This window comes from Pezoporus occidentalis, unplaced genomic scaffold (genome assembly GCF_034315485.1).
Source record: "Pezoporus occidentalis ecotype Australia unplaced genomic scaffold, CSIRO_AGI_Poc_V1 ctg19, whole genome shotgun sequence".
In the NCBI taxonomy this organism is placed as follows: Eukaryota; Metazoa; Chordata; class Aves; order Psittaciformes; family Psittacidae; genus Pezoporus; species Pezoporus occidentalis.
This window is the reverse complement of record NW_026913748.1, coordinates 5,719,839-5,739,900: the sequence shown is the minus strand read 5'-3', so window position 1 is coordinate 5,739,900 and position 20,062 is coordinate 5,719,839. Positions and strand designations below refer to the sequence as shown.

Here is a 20,062-nt window from a genome sequence, read left to right as displayed (position 1 = left end):
TGTTGTTTTTATAATCTCTGGCGACATGCAGTGTTTATGACTGGGTTTTATACACTGACCTGTATGTGTGGCTTCATCTGCTTCCATGTTACAGAGTGAATAACCCCTTGGTTCAGATAATTTAATGTTTGCTGAAGAACACGTGGCGCAACATAGTCTTTTTGCCTGTACTGGTCTAAGATTCTTAAGAGAACCTAAAAAAATGACAAATTAATATTTTAAAATGAAGTTTCTTTCTCACACACAGACATGCAGTGAACCTCTTCAGTAAATGCACATGGACTGATTAATTAGTTTTACAGCAGAGGTTCTATGGTTAGTTATCAATGTAATGTCTTTGATCCAAGTATCAGAAAATATTTAAATATGTTATTTTATACAGATATATAATATATATTAAAGTATATATATTATCTATATTAGATCCTGCAACATTACGAATATTGCAGGATCTAATCCTGCAAGTATTTATGTACATGTCTACCTTTACTACTAACCCTACCATGTGATCACTTGCCATAGTAAACCAAAGATACACTTCAATATTCACAGGCTCTCAGTTTACGCAGGCCTCAGCAAAATTTGGAATACGTTAGGAAAAGGCACAGTGAGATTTTCAAACTGGTTGGCTGCTAAATCTGTTAGTAGTGTCTGTGTTCATTTTTTAAGGACAGGCCCCTAAAGAAGACAAATTACTTCGGAAGAACAGAGGTAAGAATAGAAATATTAACTAGAAAAATAGGTTAGTGCCTAAATCTGTGAATCAGAAGAGATGCAAAACCCTTCAACTCCCTTTTGTAACCATCAGCTCGTACCACCCAGCATGCTATCACAAATTCTGTCACAGAAAGCTCCCTTAGTATACAGGCTTGCTCTACTGGGAAAAACCTACAGAACAAAGCCACTAATCTGCACTAATGGCAGACAAACCATGTTAGTAAGTGTAAAGAACTGACACGTACACAAATAACAATAAAAATCAAGGGCAATGCATAACAAAATACGAAGTCGTATTTTCAGAAGGACAATTCTGCTTCATAATTCTTTACAACATTATAATAGATCTTATTTTGGATATAACTCCTTCATTAGGAGTACCAAGTCTGATCTTAAGTCTTTTATACGATAAGCTCCTTGGGCAAGAATTATCTGTATCTCATATAGATTCTAGCATGATGCCAGCACTTTAAAACTGATAAATAAGTAATGAAGGCTTAGTAATGTAATATTCACAACAGAATTCTTATTAACTCTGCAAGAAAACAAGACAAATCAGTATTTAAGAGCCAGAAATAAGAGAAACATGCAGATGGTCCAATCCATTTATCTTGAAAGCCAAACTGCTCCCTCTGCTACATAGCGTAATCTCTTAACAGACAAACCTTAAGTATTTCAAATGACAACTGCTCGTGGGATTTTATTTTTTCCACTCAGAAGTTAAACACTGGAAGGAGTTTAGAATAGATGTTAGGCTATTTAAATTTAATGCTTACAGCCTTACCACAACCATTCCTCTCCCTGGTTCTTAATATTTATATATTTACACAGAATTAATACACTGGTGGATAAACTAAGCTATTGTCAAACTGGATGGAGAAAAGTATTTTTTTTTCTGCAGATAATCCTGGTATTTTGAAATCTAGTTTAAATTTGACTTGAAGTTCTAACAATAGCCTGGCACCCCACATCGAATTTAAATCATAAGAAGCCTAAAGAAGCCCTGTCAGGGATTTTTAATCTGACGGCACGCTAAGCAGCCACCTATTCTGGAAATACAAATTGTCCAAACACTTGTCACTTGAAAAATTCTATTCCCAGGTGTTTTTCAAGATTTACAGGTCAAAGGGAGGCAAGAGCACAGATCATGAGAAGGAGTGTACTGCAGTCTCCTGGCTTCTTACAAAACTCTTCAGAATATGTAATCCAAAAGCCTGAACACTCAAGAGCTTTAGCTGAGAATTATGCTTGTAGTCATATAGTATACGGTAGGCTGCATAACAAACAGGAGGAGCTGTGCCAAAAATATCCAAGCTTGGGAGCCAGCACCCAGGGCTTTCAAGCACCAAATTACTACATCCATTCCACCAAACCAGGGAGATGCTGGAAGCCCACGATTGGAGGGGTACACAGCTGAACTGAGAGAAAACCACAGAAAATTCTGACAGGAATTGCCTCTCTTCTATGCAACTCTATCAGAACTGAGCTGTCTCCACACCACCACGCTACTCACAAATAATTAGCATTTCCCAACAAAAATTTTCTTGCAAAGTGTGAGTTTACGCTGTATCTTCATAAAATATGTTTGCCAAGTATAAAACCACTTTCATTGCTGCTCTCCAGATACCTTCTAATTTGCTTCATCTTCCTGAAAGAAAACAGTATCATTGGATTACTGTGCCTAAGTTGTTTGCAGCAAAAGCACTTCCTAAAACTGGCCTGAAAACATACCCTTCTAAGATATGAGGGCTCTGCATCAATAGTTTTGTCTCTCAGCTGTATCTAGAATGTTCATACATGATAATACCGTTTCACCAGCACTCACCTTTCCTGAGAATTTTCCTGCAAGGTTGTTTGAATTGCTGAAAACTTGTGTTATGTACCTCAGCTGTATGGCACTGAGGTCTAAAGAACCTCTCAATAACTAAAAGGAAGACCTGCCTGACTTGGTTCATTTTTGTTTCATGAATGAACTTTGATACAAGCACACTGTTGAAAAGCAATGCATTTTTTCAGTGAAAATTATTTAATTCAGAAACAAATGAACTGTACTTACCTGTTGTATGCCCACAGCATAGGTTTTTAAAAAAAACTCTGAGAATTCAAAGTATTCTTTAGTCACATTCCCAGGACTTCCATACCTTTAAAAAGAGGATGCAGATATTTACGTTTTGAGAATTCTATTGTGCCAGTAAAACACAGTACTTTCTAAAACAAAGGGACCCTGCATAGTCTTCCATCCCCAAAGGAATCCTCTCATTCAGATTTCTTCTAAGCCATTATTTCCCATATAATGCCCCGCTTCCCTTTTCTTAGATTACCATAATGTACAATACTGTAGTCAAGTAAATATAGCCACCTTTTTGTCACAAGCTCTGTAACTTTCATATTTATGGATTCCTTTTCAAATCTTCCCCTGCCTTTATATTTGAGAATATAAGCACTTGTAGCTGGATGTAGCAAAAAAAACAATAAATTTTAAAAGACGTACTTCTTCCACAGGGCTAGTTTCTTGCCATCTTAAAGTTAATTCATTTCACTAAGAGCTCAGACCAGTGGCTATGTGAATGCAAGCCAGAAGACAGAAGCAGGAATACCTCTTCCATGACCATGAGCTGTTAAATCAACTCAACTGTCCTGCTTAATCACACCTCAAGTAACATTACATATCAGTTTGTTAGTTAGTTACCTTTCAAAAAGACGAGCTACAATATGCAATGCCCACTTCTTGCATTTCCACCACACCAGCTCTGGTCTATCATCTTCATCAATTTGCAAAGTCTCCTATAAATAAATACATTTTAAATTAGCTGTGTGTATTGTTGAGATCAATGATGCTTTAAATATTCCTTGTTGAGTAAACTACTACAAATGCACAGCCCCACCCAAAAACTTTGGTTAACAGCTATATAACATTCAGAAACTTTCAAATATCTTTATTAGTCAATATAACTGTGTCTGTGCAATACCTGCACAATCCCTGTACTTTAATTTTCATAATTAGATGATCTTAAAGTCCTTTCCAATCCTAAATATTCTATGATTCTAAGATAAATATGCATATTTACAACCAGAAACTCTTAGATATACTTGAATACCACACAGCATGATACTAACTCTTTAAAATATATACACCCTAACCATATTCTAATGCAAGAGTTATTAGAAGAATGTTATGGTTGCGAAAGAAATGCATAAAATACTGAGGAAATGCCAGTTAATGTTGTACATACACAAACAAGAATTTAATTACTACTTTTGTTCTTCAAGAAATGTGAAGGATGAGTGAAAGAAAAAAGAGGAACAGAGACAAATGATGGGTTTGTGATGAGCTTTCGCTTCTTGTTTGAGAGAAACTGGCTAAAATATTTGGAAACTTGCAAACATCCCAGACTGGAGTTTACATGGTGTCACTACCTTGGAGAATGAAATTCAGACAGGGTACATGATCTTCCTGGCTTTCTGTCAGAAAGACCATTTATTCCAAGGATAAGTATCTTGAACAGATGAACTTTTAAAAAAAGAACACTTAGAAAATCTTCATGCTGACTGTTCCTCAAATGGCAATGGACAAGTATTGTCTTTGCAAAACTAAAACTTACCGGAGGTACATTTCTATCTATGATAGTACGGAATATCTCCATCCACTGAGTCATAGTCTGGTTATTCACCAACTGGAGTGGCAATGCATACTGAAATAAGAATAAAAACCACACTCATTAAATACTGATTTTACCTGAAAAAAGTAGATGTTTCTACAGTAGTTACAATCTGAGGAAGATGAGGTTTTAAGCAGAATGAAAACTAATTAGGTTAAATATTAATACTACTCTAATTGCATCCTTCTTGGTATAATTTACAGAGGAATTTCTGAGCAGACACTATATGAGGAAAGTTCCTTAGTCTGAGAAGTTGCTGACTCTTTGTTTCTTCCTCTTCTTCACAATTCCCCAGCTAACTTTTAGGGACCACATCAGTGTCGGTATTACAGGGTTTGGGTAAACCAGTAGCATTTCAGGAAGTAAAATATATTCCTATTTACTACAAAACTACTATCTAGTAAATCTTACTTCTCTACAAAATCTAAAGCAAAGTGTCAGTATTCAAGCAAGCTATTGAAAAGTAAAATAGAATCTTGGGATCTTTTTAATCCTCCCCCCATCTAATAACAAACTATTTTAGCTTTTTAACCCCTAGTAAGAATTCTCCTGCTTATGTAAAATCCTGTTTTCTCATTCTCTAAAAGTGCTTCCTGAACAAATACATCCCTGTAAAAGCCAAACTCATCTATTTAAAATGCATGTGCCTCAATAAAAAATTTCTGCCAGATCTTCAGAAGATAATAAGAAATGCCACCTCCTGAAGTGCAGTATTTGACAATTATAGTACAATACCCATTACCAACACTTTCAGAGCCCAGCAAGCACAGTCTAGATACGCATACAGTTTATATGAGGTTATGCATGACTTTACAGAACCAGGAACATTTACCCACTAAGCTTACAAACAGGATGTGCAAAAGTACTAGATTCATTTAAAATTTAATCTGAGGGATCATGTGACCTGTTTTTAAGTAGAAAAAAATCTATAAAGAACATATTTTTATAAAAGCTGTTTATTGTACTTGACTTTTCCCAGTGAAATCAATATTCAGTCACACCCGTGAGTGTACTGAAAGGGGTCGTTGTGCCCAGCAAAGTAAAAGTTTCGGTTTTCCTCTACAAAGATGCCAACCTGAACAAGAGCATAGAAGATTTTTAAGATTTGTTTCTGAAGCAATACAGAGTAATGGGAGTTATCAGGCAAAAGCTGGATCATCTGCTGCTGAATCCGAGGCAAAAATATTTGCATTGCTGCTATGAGAGGATCTCGCTCCTCTGCTTTTTTGTATCTGCAAAGGAAAGAAAAACATTGGTCCAGGATCTACACACTGGAGATTATGCCTACTCCCCACCAGCAATTTAACTCCTGTACCCTAAACACCCAAAATTAAATAATTAATATCCAAGCACTCATTCTTCCCTCTTCTAACCCCCGTTTCAACAACTTGTGCAAATTCACTAACCTATAAATAGAGAAATTAAAAATAACAAATGTTACCTTATATAGAATGTGGCTATAGGAAGGGAGAACTAACATTCTTTACTACTGATTTGTCAGCTCACAGGAGCAAGGGCTTCAATGTCTCTGACATTCATACCAGTGCCAAACCCAAGCTGGGCACTGAACAAATACAAATGAACAGCTATTGAAAGGGAAAGACAATTCCTTTGTCTTGAAAAGATTCTCTTTCTCCATTTACATTTCTTTTGTGCAGCGTATACATATATTTCTAACAATGGACTTTTTTTTTTTTTTAAACTAGTGAGAATGCTGACTACATTTCTCCTAATCTATGCTTTGTGGATTTAGACTATCAGGAGGATGCTATAGGTAACAAAATGCAATAGGAGTATATGACAATGACAGCACTGTATTCATGACATAAAAGTAGAAAATAATTTGCATTCATATATCCAGCATTTGGGGAATTGTCAAACAAAAGAAGTTACGAAATTTTTCATAAATGAGTTAAATCAGATCAAAAGTAAAAAGCCTCAAGACAAAAGTCAGTAAATTCATACAGATTACTGCTGGCATCTTTGCTTTCAATTCACTGGTGATATAAGTGACAAACAGTTTTCATTTATTTGCAGGAAAGAAAGCATAGGACAATTATTAATTCCTATTTTCTACCTGAATTCCTTGTAGAACTGCCAGCACTCTTAGGAATGTCATTCTCACCAATCACCTGAGACACCTCATCTACTGATGGACATCAACTTACTCGTAAGTCTTCACCAGCTGATACAGGCACAGGAGGCTTCCAAGCCAACTCCCACTGTTTTGAGACTGCAAGTAGTAGCCTATCTTATCTACCACAGCTGTCCAGTGGCCAGGAAAGTCATGTTTAATGATAGCACGGAGGCACATTGTCAACTGGGCTCTATGGCAGGAGGGAATAAGAAATATACGTAAATAAGATCACAGCATAGTGTTTAATATTAAAGAACAGATCCCAAATCTTGGTTTATTGGCCACAATATGCATATTACATCATAAGCATCATATGCATTTTAACAGCACTGGAAGTGTTCTGGGAAGTGGCAGAGGAAAAGCAAAGAAAAAAAAAAAAATCCCAGGGGATTCAATTTCAAGGAAGAAGCTAATTTTAGGACATTTTATCTACTTTTCTCCCTTCTCCACACTCATCAGGCAATATTCAAAAACAATTAATTACTCATGAGACTAGCTGGCTTTGTACTTCGAAAATGAATGTTTACACTTCTACACACTTAAGAGGCCAAAATTAACCACAAAACCACAAATTTGTACATTTCTATTAAACAGTATTGGCCTGTGTTATGACCCAAACCAGAGGTTCCTCATAGAATCATAGAATAGTTAGGGCTGGAAAGGACCTTAAGATCATCTAGTTCCAACCCCCCTGCCATGGGCAGGGACACCTCACACTAAACCATATCACCCAAGGCCTCGTCCAGCCTGGTCTTGAACACTGCCAGGGATGGAGCATTCACAACCTCCCTGGGCAACCTATTCCAGTGCAGCTAACATCCATGCAGTTTAAAGCAAATACATTCTTCATGTATTAAATAGTGGCAACTGTCAGACTCCTTGTCTGAAAAGGTTGTGGATATTAAAACTTGACATGTTTCAAGTGGACAACTAGACAAACTCGTGGAAGATAAATCTATTGAGGATGTTCGAAAGTTTCTTCTATCTCAGGCAGACCCTTAGCTGCACATTGCTGGAGTTTGGAGGAGTATTTGGGACTAGAATCACTATATTTTTAATCTGTTCTTGTAGTCTTTGCTAGGCATCCCCTCTTACTCCCTGCCAAAGGTGATCTTGCTCTGATTATCATAGAATCGTTAGGGTTGGAAAGGACCTTAAGATCATCTAGTTCCAACCCCCTGCCATGGGCAGGGACACCTTATGCTAAATCATATCACCCAAGGCCTCGTCCGACCTGGTCTTGAACATTGCCAGGGATGGAGCATTTACAACCTCCCTGGGCAACCTATTCCAGTGCCTCACCACCCTAACAGGAAAGAATTTCCTCCTTATAGCCAACCTAAACTTCCCCTGTTTAAGTTTTAACCCATTACCCCTTGTCCTGTCACTACAGTCCCTAATGAAGTCCCTCTCCAGCATCCCTATAGGCCCCCTTCAGATACTGGAAGGCTGCTATGAGATCTCCACACAGCCTTCTCTTCCCCAGGCTGAACAGCCCCAACTTCCTCAGCCTGTCTTCATACGGGAGGTGCTCCAGTCCCCTGGCCCTCCTCTGGACTTGTTCCAACAGTTCCATGTCCTTTTTATGTTGAGGACACCAGAACTGCACACAATACTCCAGGTGAGGTCTCACAAGAGCAGAGTAGAGGGGCAGGATCACCTCCTTTGACCTGCTGGTCACGCTCCTTTTGATGCAGCCCAGGATAGGGTTGGCTTTCTGGGCTCCAAGCGCACACTGAAGCCAGCTCATGTTCATTTTCTCATCAACCAACACCCCCAAGTCCTTCTCCACAGGGCTGCTCTGAATCTCTTCTTTGCCCAACCTGTAGCTGTGCCTGGGATTGCTCCGACCCAGGTGCAGGATCTTGCACTTGGCATGGTTATGAAAATTATGGTCATGAAATTACAGTCTTCCTGGGATCTACTAGAAACAGCACTTTCTCCACTTCCAAAGCATATGGCAGAGCCCAAGTAGGTAAAAATATCTTACCATTCCTCTCCCTCCATGCACTTTTAGTTGCCACTCACAATGGTGATGCAAGATGTGATTGCTAATTGACTAAAGTGAGGTGTGATTCAAAAAGCTGAGCAGCACTGAACTAGAAGCTGCAAATAAATACTCTTGGCTCTGCTAAGGAGTCAAAAAAAAAAGTCTGCAGAAAATATTGGTTCTTCTATATTTAGTTTTCCTTTGGTATCCTCTTGCAGTTCATTACATAAGGAGCCACTATTAAAAAGTAGTTCAATAAGGGGTCCTCCACCTACCGATCTTTTTAGCTTTGTACTAACTTATTTTCCCCCTCAAGTCTTTGGAATTTCTGCTTGTTGCCAGTTTGGTTCCTCCCCCACTTATTTTCACAAGCAAACAATGAAAAATAACAGGATTAGAGCTTCAGACCAGTTCCAGTAAAGTTTCTTTGACTTTCTGAACCTCTAACAAATCTGCAAATTTAGCCAGTATTTAGAAACCCTGTACTTCATTACAGGTGACTGCCCCAGTGTTTTCAACAATTCTATTAGGTGTAGATTGTCACTGCATCAGGGCATTCTGATTATCAGGTTATGAAACGATGGCTGAACTAGTTTGCAAAAAACTCTTCAAACTTCCATTATTTTGTGTTCTTTTGTATGAGCCTAGCCTTGGTATCTATGACACGATAGCAGGAGAAACTACATACCTTTATTACTTTATCAGAAAACAACACAAGCTTCCTTATCTTATAGCACAATCTTGGCAAGGAGCACCTATCTCTTTCAGTGGAGACATTAATCATCTGCGTCACAGTGTGTTGGAAAAGATTAACTGGAAATGATGATTTAGTTCATTTTCTTGTCTCAATAAAGGACCATTTATGCCCTAAGAGTTCCTGGCAGGTGTTGGTCTAATTTATTCATAAAGACCTCTAGTGACAGCAATGCTATAGCAGTCTAATACATCCTAGTTCTTCATTATTTTTTAAAAGTGCTTTCTCTAATCCCAATTTCAATCTGTAGTGAATCACCCCTTCTGGATATGACCACTGACAAAAAAAGGACATCTTTGGGCACCTAGCTGGTGGGGAGCAGTAGGAGAGAAGAGGAAGATTTTCTTCAGTTTTTTGAAGATGAACATCTATACAGTATAGCCTAATCCCATCCTGTCAGCCTCACTTTAGAGTGGTGAACAAGTACCAGTTGTAGTATGTCTATGAATCTTAACTATTCTTCCATCAAAACAAAGAACATCATTTCTTTGTTCTTTGAATAAGCCCAAGAATACTAATTCATATTTAAATACTGAGACTACATATAAAAATAGCAAAAGCAATTGAGAAAAGGGCTACTAGAAAAAAAACAGATCTTGCGCAGTATTTCTCTGAACGATTAATTCTATATTGCAGATAGCCCTTTCTGCCATCATCAGCCAAATAGGCTGTCACTACCGTAAGTGTTACATGACACTTCAAACATCACCCTAAGAGGACAAATCACATCACAAGGCTCTTAGCCGGGTTACTACATTTCTGAAAAACAAGTGCACATAAATACGTTAAAATTTATTATTACATTTTCAAAACAAGTACTTGATTCATCTCCCAAGAAATTGAGATTCTCACATCAAATACATCTGGACTGGTAGGTCTGAAAACCTGAGCTACAGAAATACCTCCACACAATGTAAGGTACCTCACTAAGTCAGGAGAGCGAATTATTCCTTCTACAATGTTATCACGAATCTGCTGACGATCATTTTCATGAATGTTAAATGGGAATACTGCTTCTCCAGGAGGCGGTTCACGGTCTGGCCAGTACTGTGTCACCATGTTCTTCAGGTAAATGGCAGCTAAGTATAAACATTGGGGAAATAAAAGTTTAATTGTAACACATCTCCACATTCCTCTGTGCTCAACTTTACTACAAGCTGAAAGTAGAACAAAGAGTTGAAAAGACAACTGAAAATCACTGCATGAGTTGTTAACAATTCTAGGCACTAAGCACAGCTGAAGCAGAAAACCATTTTTTTTTATAACTCCATACAAGATCAGGCTCAAGTGCCTGGTCCTGAGCAGAACAGGACAGTATTCAGTCATCTTCTATCAGGATATATTTTCTACTACAGCAATCTTCTATATGGACATAATATTCAATCATTCTAAATAAGCAAACAAAAATCTACTTATCTGCATTTTTAGCCATCCCTAACTCAAGCTCAGTAAGTGAAGTTTAGAAAGCTCAGGTAAACAAACCATTGTGCGTGCAGAAGGGACACTCGCTTGGGGAAACGCTCAGTATGAAACTGGCATGTGGCCTACCTTCTATTCAGACCGAAATGTTTGTTGTGAATTCCCTAAGCTTTATCTCACTAGTAGGATTCCCCATAATCCCGTAGAATTGTTCCCTTCTGTCTCACATGAACAACCATGAAAAATAAAGTTAATCTTCAACTGAAAATAAAGCAGCATTTATGCTTCAGTACTAAAATGCCTGTAGGCATTCTTTATGAAAATGTAGTAAATATGGTGTAAGACATTAAAGGAATGTTTTTAATAAACTCTTATACCTAGTTAGGCTGATTACTAGCTAGGGTTTTAAAGTCTAAATAAGATATCCTTGGGTACAGTCATTTTTCTTGGTGATGTCAAATTACTAAGTACGAAAACATGTAGTTCATAAAATATTTTATAGGAACAAGAGGAAAAACAGTTCTTTGTTGATGACGTGCCAGGATTTTCACATGAGAAACAGGTCCGCAAAGACCAGCCCAAGACTTTAATTTACTTTAACCATAGATCTTGTTGCTATACAAATTCTTGGCTTAAAAAGTTCCCAGGGAAATCTTTTAGCTTACAAATGTAATTTAAACATGTTTTCCTATTTTATACCCCTACTCTGTAAGAAATGAAAAATAAACCAAAAATTTAGAAATGATGTTCTACATACTTGGTTGGTTTTCCTGAATGATACTGAAACGAGAGCTTAATTTACAAGAATTACCTTACGGAGTCTAGATTAAGCATCAAACTTTACTAGAGAATGGTTTAACAATGCCATTCAAAGTTGGATTATCTTTGAAAAAATAAATGCCGGCATGACAAACAGCATATGTCAGCATGCCCTAATACACTGAGGGGATTAATAGGATCTGTTAAAAAAAAACCCAACAGTGCTTCTATGGGAAATGCTGTTCCATAGGATAAAAACAGAGCTGTGAGAAAAAAGAGTGTTCATCAATTTCTTGAAAAAGCCGATTTTTTTCTGTATCTGTCAAAAATATTGTATAGGATTAGTTAAAACAGATTATGAGAACTTAGAACCTGATCTTATTCAGATGTATACCCTGAAGTTAACTGCATCAGCATACCTGGACTTACACACACTGCTGGGCAATCCTTCTAGACATGCTCAGGCTATAAATTTATAACTCAGCAGTGGTGTGACCTTTCTTCAAATCTACTTTTGTGAGCAGACACCATAGATACTGTCTAAGCATACATGGCTACCCCTGACCTAGGGAACTATGGGATGGGGTTTTTTTTATTATTAGAAGCTTTCCTTATTCCAGGAAAATGGATACATGTATAAAAATGAGATCCACTTTTTTTTTTTTTTAAATTCCTACTTGTCTTGGCATCACTACTTCTATACCACCAGGAAAACAAAGACCTAAGGCTCCCTTGGGTACTTAGTTTTGAGCAGAAATCATTCCCCTATTAGTATCACATCAATCCAGCAGGGATCACTACAAACACAGGGATGCCAAAGCAGAGCTCTAGCATATGCCCCTGGTTTTAACTGACCCTCATGTTAGATCCTTTTCATTTCCACATTTAGGAGAAATGTGAACTTACTTGCATTGCAAGAGCTGGATAACTTGTTGAAATAGCATACAGACTGACTGTCTACTGAAAGAAAAGGAAACAAGGAATTCATCTCACCTGCCTGACGCACTGGAAATTCGACTTGATCTGATACTATGATTTGCAGTAGACTTGGAGCAAAATTGATGATCTTGTAGGACTGAAACACATACAAAACAATAAGCAAATCACTACGTTTAAAGACGACTGTATTACCAAAAGATAAATAACAAATACATTTTGCAGGTTATTTTGACTCTCCTTATGAAGTACAAAAGGTTTTAGCACTTAGATTTACCTGGATCTGCATCAATCCAAATAATTACTTGTGAAAGCTGAGTGTATGGGTGGAATATGTAATGCGACAAGGCTCTCCATGAGATTAGTGGTAATTAATATTTAAATAGTGGTACTGAATATTTAAATAATTCTGAACATGCATAATGAGAAGCACTACAGATCTCCCTTTGAATTATTTAATTTAGCCTCATAAATCAAATAGATATTGACATGCTTCATCAATACATACCATTTATTTGCAAAACAGATTGTGGTGTAATAGAGATACTGAATTTTGAAGAGATTAAGAAAACCATTTAAAATTATATTCAACTGTAAACAGCATCTGCATTAGCCAGATATTATACACCCACTAATGAGCTAGAAGTATAGTGCATCTTAACAGAAAAACAAGAGCTGGGAAAACACAGTGGAATAACCATTTTTAATTAAAACCAAGGGCACACAGATAACATTTCAAACCCCACAGCCTTCCTGGGAACTTTCAAACGCTCCATCAGCCATGCAGCTGAGGAATGTCAAAGAGAAAATAATGCTCACTGAACTTCTGAGCAAGGCATGCCAGACTGAAAAGATGTGAAAATCTGATAGCATTATTCTGCTGTCATTCAACAGGGGTCCTCCAACTTGAAGAATCATTGACTCAGCATGGTGCAGTAACTACTAAGCCTTGGCAACAGTCAGTAGTTACTAGTAGGTCAGATCTTTCATCACTTAGATACGTGTGCTTTATGTCCAAAGAAAGATGTTTCTTTGGGCTAGATAGCACAAGCTCACTTTATTTCACCTTTTATAGTATTTCTTTCCAACTGCTTTGTCTGGCAGTTCTGTGGTTGTTTCCAGAGCTGTGCTTTAAGTACAAATATACTACATCCTCCTGTAAACTTAGCCTCATTCAAAAGCTGTGAAATAAAGAGGAGTGCTCTGCTCTTCATGTACCCAGTTCCTTGCGCTAGCATTTCCATAATGAGGTAAAATTACATTGCTTTCATGATGCCTACGTGCAACAGCTGCATCACAACACTATCATTCAATAATTTTACCAAATCAGTTAACTTTCTGGCCCTCATTTTACTCATTATAATGACAGTGTAATTCTAACCTACTCTGTGCTCAGAGACTCATTTAGGGTTTATAGAGTAATCTGAGATTTCACATAAAAGCAGTAATGGCAAATCAAAAGCATACTCTCCTATAATTCCCTTCTCTATAAACTTTCATTATCCATAAGAAATGTTCCAAACAAAGTAAAAGCTGTAACAGACAGCACTGGAACACCATTTATCTACAAACATGCAGAAATACCAGCTGTCAACGTAAATTGGTTGAAACGTACTCAATTCCAAAGATCACCTTTTAATCAAGTGTCCTGGAGTGCAAAGTTTGTCCTTCAGTGACTAGTGGACAGAATATCTACAATGTTGGCAAGTTCTGATGGGGGTTGCAGTAGGCTGCAGCATCCTCCAGCACTCAACACCCAACTCCAGGGAGACAGGGAAGCCACTGGGAATCCCAGCAGCACAGAAAACCCAAAACATGCGTGAACTCAAATAACTCTTTTTATTCTGAACAGTGCCAATACGTTGTTCTCAGACCCAATCTACTCACAGCTTTTACTACTATGAACACATTAAGAATGCAACATTTTGGGAGGTCGTTTTGCTGTTGTTGTTTTCCTGCAGTAGTCCTACCAGTATGACATTTAGAGTGGACACAGTGATAATGGTAAAAATTGTTTCCCTTTCTCTGTGCAAACAGCTTTTACTAAATCCACATTAAAGTCAGTGCTACTCCAGGAAGCTTTACTGGTACCACTTGTGCTGGTGTACAACTGCTATCCCTGAAGTTTTGCCAGGATATATACAAATACGGTTATTTGGCCCGTGCAGCAAATCCTTTCAGCAAGCGCCTGGAGTGACAAAAGACATGTTATGCAGAAGGTACACGCAGTGTCCCAGAGGGGGCCCCAGCTCCATCAGCACACTGCTATGAGGTTCGTTTACACTTTACATGCCAACATCCCTAAAGGGCCCACAGGAACAGAGTATCAAGCTCCCATTAAATCTTCCTACTCCATACTATTGTCATTACCATAATTCATGTTTGTACATAGCTTCATTTTCTAACCGTTATCGGAAACACAAACACTGTAGAGATCAACAGAGACTCTGTGCCCCGACTTGGCTGTATTTGTGAAGCTCAAACACCATCCTGCTCACTTGCGCAACAACAAACCCGCTCAGGAAAACTACATGCTGCTTGCAATTTTTAGAACAGAGGACTTTTTAAAAAGCTGTATGCAGCAACATTTTTTGTATACCAGCACATTCTTGGTTTACTTGTCTCACAATGCTGTGATCTTGGGATGTATCCTTTCCCTGCCTTGTGCAGGAAACCATGTAACAGGCTACTGGGAACCAGTAAGTAAAGCTGTATTTATCACACCAGCAGGTGCAGAGCGATTGTCAGGTGTGCACTGTGTAAGTGAGAAGAGACAAGGAAGAGATCTTGGTACTTGATGAGTTCAGCAAGACAGTTACTTACATCATTAGAGCTGCATCTGAACTTTCACAAAAGGAGAGCAGGAATACTGCCAGTCCCATGGAAGGAATGGAAGGCTACCTACTGATTTTGAAGAGGCATGCCCACGAGCCACAGGGAGGCACCAGATGGCTGAAAAAGACCTTCAGCACAACTCCCAGAATACAGCACACTGCTTTGTGCAGGTTGTGAACAATCACATTTGCCCCTGATTCACACTCTTGTGGAAGGTGCTGACCCACAGTGGCATATGTTTATTTTGAAGGAGAAAGTAGAAGTTTTTAACTATAAACTTTCACAGAGTATTTATAAAGAGTGATCATTTTAAAGCTGTGTAAAATACATACTGAATCACATGTCAGAGCATTTATGCTAAAAAAAACCCAAACTCACATTTAATGTCCACTGGGATTAAGAGGATGGGATACAGTAACATGCAAAACTAGCAGCTAAACTGGGAGAGGCACACAGCATTGATTAAGATGCAGTTTGGTAATTTTACAGCAACGGAGAAGAGATGCGTATGTCCCCATGCATCTTGTGCCATCTCTGTCTGCTGTCTCAGGATCTGTGTATTGCAGCTGTACAGCTTTTTGCACTCTCTCCACACACCTTTGGCCTAACATACACTTTCCTGCCTCAGCACCACAGCTCCAGTCTTTGAAACATCAGACAGCACATCATGTTTTGCTTATTTCCTCTTCTATTTGATTAGGTATAGAACAGATGACACCCAAGAAAGCCTCATATGGGCCACGGAAAAACAGCAGGATGAACACCATCACATGAAAAGGACTAGAATGCAACAAGAGAAAAGCAAGAAAAATATATAAAAATTTCCACAAAAGGATCTTAATGAAGCAAATAGTCTTCACACCTAACATTCAGATTTGGATCCCAGGTTATCATGTACTATATACTACTAAACTCATTTCAGGAAGTATTATTCCATCTTGCTTACCGTCACATTTAAATCACACAGCAAGCAAGTGCTCCATAATCCTATTTGTCTGTAACCTTCCCGCTGCACTGATGACAACCACAATGGCTGGGTCCAGAACAGCACTGGATGGTGCTTTTTCCCCTGCAGAACAATGGGACAACCAAGGACAATGCATATGGAAAACTGGAGCCTTCCCTCAGGTTCTGCAAGTAAAGCCCAGACCATCCTTCTACACCAGCAGTAAACACCTCTTTCTCTGTACCTCCTAATCCAAGTATGGCATGTAAAAATTGCTGAAAAATCAAGGCATTACATTTTTGCTTGCAAAGACAGACAAAATAAATTTGTGCCTTGAATACATATACAATTGTTTACTAAGATTATTTTAAGGTTTACACACATTTGATCTGAATGCTCAACTACCTGCTTTAGTAAGTTTTATTTTCTGTTTGCTGTGCACTGGAAATGTGTTACTTAGAAATTCCATCAGTATGTCACACTAGGGAATATTTTTGCAGTTGTTAAGAGTATTTTCTCTCTTGTTTTTCACACTGTCAGTCACAGACAGTTGTTAAAACAAACTACAACTTCAAAAGACACTTTCTGCTTTCCCTGCCTACACAAAGGCATTTTGTGGAGGGAAAAACAAAATGGGGAGGAGAAAACATAGTGTTTTCATACATGGTGAAAATAAGCATATGAAAGAACCTCCCTGAGCTGCTTTCTTTTGTGGGTTCTGCTGCCAAATTCACCCAGTCTCAAACAAACTCACTTTCCACAGAACTTCTAATCATGCAACTCAACTTCCTCATCAAACTGGTCTTCAGTACAAATACCCGAACACCTGAGATTTCTTCCTCTAGGTAATGAATGAGGTGCTCACTGGCACTTTCAGAGTGGTCTTAAAATCCCCACCCACTACGGCAGCCAGCTCAACAAAGATTTAGTAGATACGGAAGCCCCTATCTTTATTCTGAACTCTTCTGCTTTTAGGCAATCTCCTAATATTTCTTTCTCTTCTTCCACAACTGCTACTCGGCTCCTGTCAAAACCAAATTCTACAACTCCTTCTCAATATTCACACAAACAGCTGGAATCATTACCTTATTTTCCCCTTTGCTACAAGCCAAAGAAATGTACTATAGCAGGCTGAGCCACTGAAGATCAATGCACTAAAATTGTCAGGGGAGCACAAGAAAGAGAGGAGTATTGAAAGATGTGTACACTTAGAAAATCAACTGTCTACAAGGGAAATGACAGCAGTTACATGATAGATTACTGACCTGGCAGGAAATTACTGCTCTAGTTTATCAAGAATCACCTTTCAGGCAAACCCCACACATCCACCTGTGTTCAAGTCACAGAGGAGTGAAGTTTGTTGACGACTCAAAAGTAGAATGCATCATCCAAGGAGAAAGATCAGAAAAATCCTACAAAGAAATGAGTGATCTTTAGAACTGCATCAACAAAAGCAGAGTGGAGTAAGGAGACAAAGAACACGGTCATGCACTCGAAGATAACAGGAATTTCTCCTAAAAGCTTGAGGCTTCTTTGTGACGAATAACCATACAATAAAAAGAGACCTCAGTGTATTAAATTATGAGAAATATGTAGATGTTGGACACAAGTAAGATAACTGTAGTTTTAGAAGGTATCAAATTGAATATGGCATTAAATATGAAACTTTCTGGAAACAGAAGACCAGATTGCACAAGAAAGATTAATTCAAATGGAGACAAACACAAAGAAGAGCTGTGCCCTCCTATTATTAGATTCCATAAATTCAGTTTTAGTATAAGGCAAAGGAAATACAGCCTGTTGCGGCAAGGAAAACAGGTCAGTAGGGATCAGCCTTTGACAAATATGTCAGAGAGAGTACCAAGAAATCTATACTAGTTGAGAAATAAGATTGGCACAAATGGATATAAATGGACCCTAAATTAATTTTGTCTGGAAACCAGAGCTTGCTTCTAGCTGCAGAAGGAAGAAAATTCACAAACATCTTTCCAATAGATATAATAATGGAAGAAAAAAAAGAATCTTGACTCCATCTCTGAATGCAGTTAGATGATAATCCATAAGGTAGACAACAGCTTGATTAATTTAGCTGTATCTTTACACATGTGCAGAAGAGAAAGAAACATGCAGAAGACGCATTTTCAACATGCTGGGATTTTTTACAGGTAGGGAAGCTTTCCTTCATTTTAACACCATTCCCCATAATCTATGCTGTAAGCAAATTACAGAGTCAGGATCATTACAATATTGTTCTAAAGGACTCTGTTTTGGTATAGGCAATGAGACGCCTACAGAGGTGCTATATTGGTGGACTAGTTGGATTTACACTCTCTGGGAAGCTCCTGTCACTACCTGGATTCAAACTTGAAAGCAAATGTACATTTCAGATAGGCAAACACAAGAGAAGTTTTACCTCAATACCCATTAGCATGTGTGTATCAGGAGCAGCATCAGTTTAACTATGGCACAGAATAAAGGTGACCCCTGTTTTGTTTAGCCAAGTGTTATATTACCATTTCAACTACTTATTGTTGGAGGGTTTTCTGGTTGGTTGGTGGATTGGTTCCTTTACTAGAACAAGATAAATGCCAGAAAAGCATATGGATTCCAGTACTTGCAGGAACAGTTATATGTCAACACTATCATCAGATACATGAGTCTGACAGGTTGCTTTGTAGTCTTGCTTCAAAAGCACTGAAAGGCTTCAAGATGTCAAAGGCCCACGTTAAGCAACATTCCTCAGGAGCACTTTTGTCCCTCAGCTGAAGAGTTATGTCAAACCCAGCACTGCATCAGTACACTGTATCAGTCAGATACATCATGCTTCATTTAGTAACAGAAAGCCTACACAATGAAAGCTATGTCTTAGTTTCAAGACTCATTCCTTATAGTAGTTAGAGAAAATGTGCCAGCTATTTCAAATAACAATCTGTATCTCAACCTGATCTCAATAAATGTACTTGTCTATTTGTCCTCTGGAATCTAAAACATGTGTCTTTTATGAGAACTGCACTACCCATCACTTGAACCTAAAACACTTAACAGATCTCAATCTTGCTTTCAAAACTTTTCCTGAGCTTCTTACTGATGACAGAACAACAGTGTAAGGAGCAGGACCCAGGAATCCAGACAGCTGCCTCTTTGTTCTCAGCCTGGCAAACATTACTGTAGTTCTGACTGCTGTGCAACAGGTTGCTAACAAATATTTATAATTTCCCTCTCAGTCCTTCATAGTAGGGATAAAAATAGATACTGATTTTTTTTAAGTAACTGTGCCAAATAAAGACATAAAAGGTTTGTATTTTTGTCTAACTATCCCCAAGAGCCTTCTCAATGTCCAACACTTAATCCACTGATTTACTAAAGGAATTTGCCAACTGCTAAAGCAAGGATTAGCTCTACCTAATTCAGAATGACTTTTAAACTACCTAAATAGAAAATTAAGCCAGAAGAGCAATTCTGAAATAGCAGTAATACCTGATAGCCAATTCTCATTGACCATTTTTTTAAGACACCAACAGAGCCAAAAAATCCAAGTCCTCCAACAGAACTGATCCATTCCATTAAAGCATAGATGTAAAGGATTTAGCACTGTGCAAGGGAATTTTCTCCTTTTTCAAATGTCCAAATTCATAAAAGCAAAGAATGGTTTGTCTTGGAAGGGACCTTAAAGCTTATCTGGTTCCAACCCCCTGCCACAGGCAGAGACACCTTCCACTAGACCAGGCTGCTCCAAGTCCCATCCAACCTGCCCTCGAACACTGTCAGGGATGGGGCAGCCACAGCTTCTCTGGGCAACCTGTGCCAGTGCCTCACCACCCTCACAGTTAAAGAGTTTCTTCCTAATGTCTAATCTAAATCTCCCTTCTGTCAGTTTAAAACCATTCCCCCTTGTCCTGTCACTACATGC

General features: G+C 38.3%; 1 protein-coding gene across 2 annotated transcripts in view; it reads right to left on the bottom strand.

Annotated features, from left to right (window-relative positions):
- IPO8 (importin 8) overlaps window positions 1-20,062 on the bottom strand; it is a 51,016-nt gene that overhangs the window by 29,875 nt on the left and 1,079 nt on the right. For both annotated transcript variants that reach the window (XM_062616529.1, XM_062616527.1), the window contains exons 2-9: window positions 12,429-12,510; window positions 10,180-10,336; window positions 6,545-6,703; window positions 5,452-5,608; window positions 4,320-4,409; window positions 3,407-3,501; window positions 2,774-2,858; window positions 60-194 (exon numbers count right to left, since the gene is read on the bottom strand). In XM_062616529.1, coding sequence (XP_062472513.1) covers window positions 60-194; window positions 2,774-2,858; window positions 3,407-3,501; window positions 4,320-4,409; window positions 5,452-5,608; window positions 6,545-6,703; window positions 10,180-10,336; window positions 12,429-12,510 — 960 coding nt within the window. The remainder of the gene's footprint in view (window positions 1-59; window positions 195-2,773; window positions 2,859-3,406; window positions 3,502-4,319; window positions 4,410-5,451; window positions 5,609-6,544; window positions 6,704-10,179; window positions 10,337-12,428; window positions 12,511-20,062) is intronic.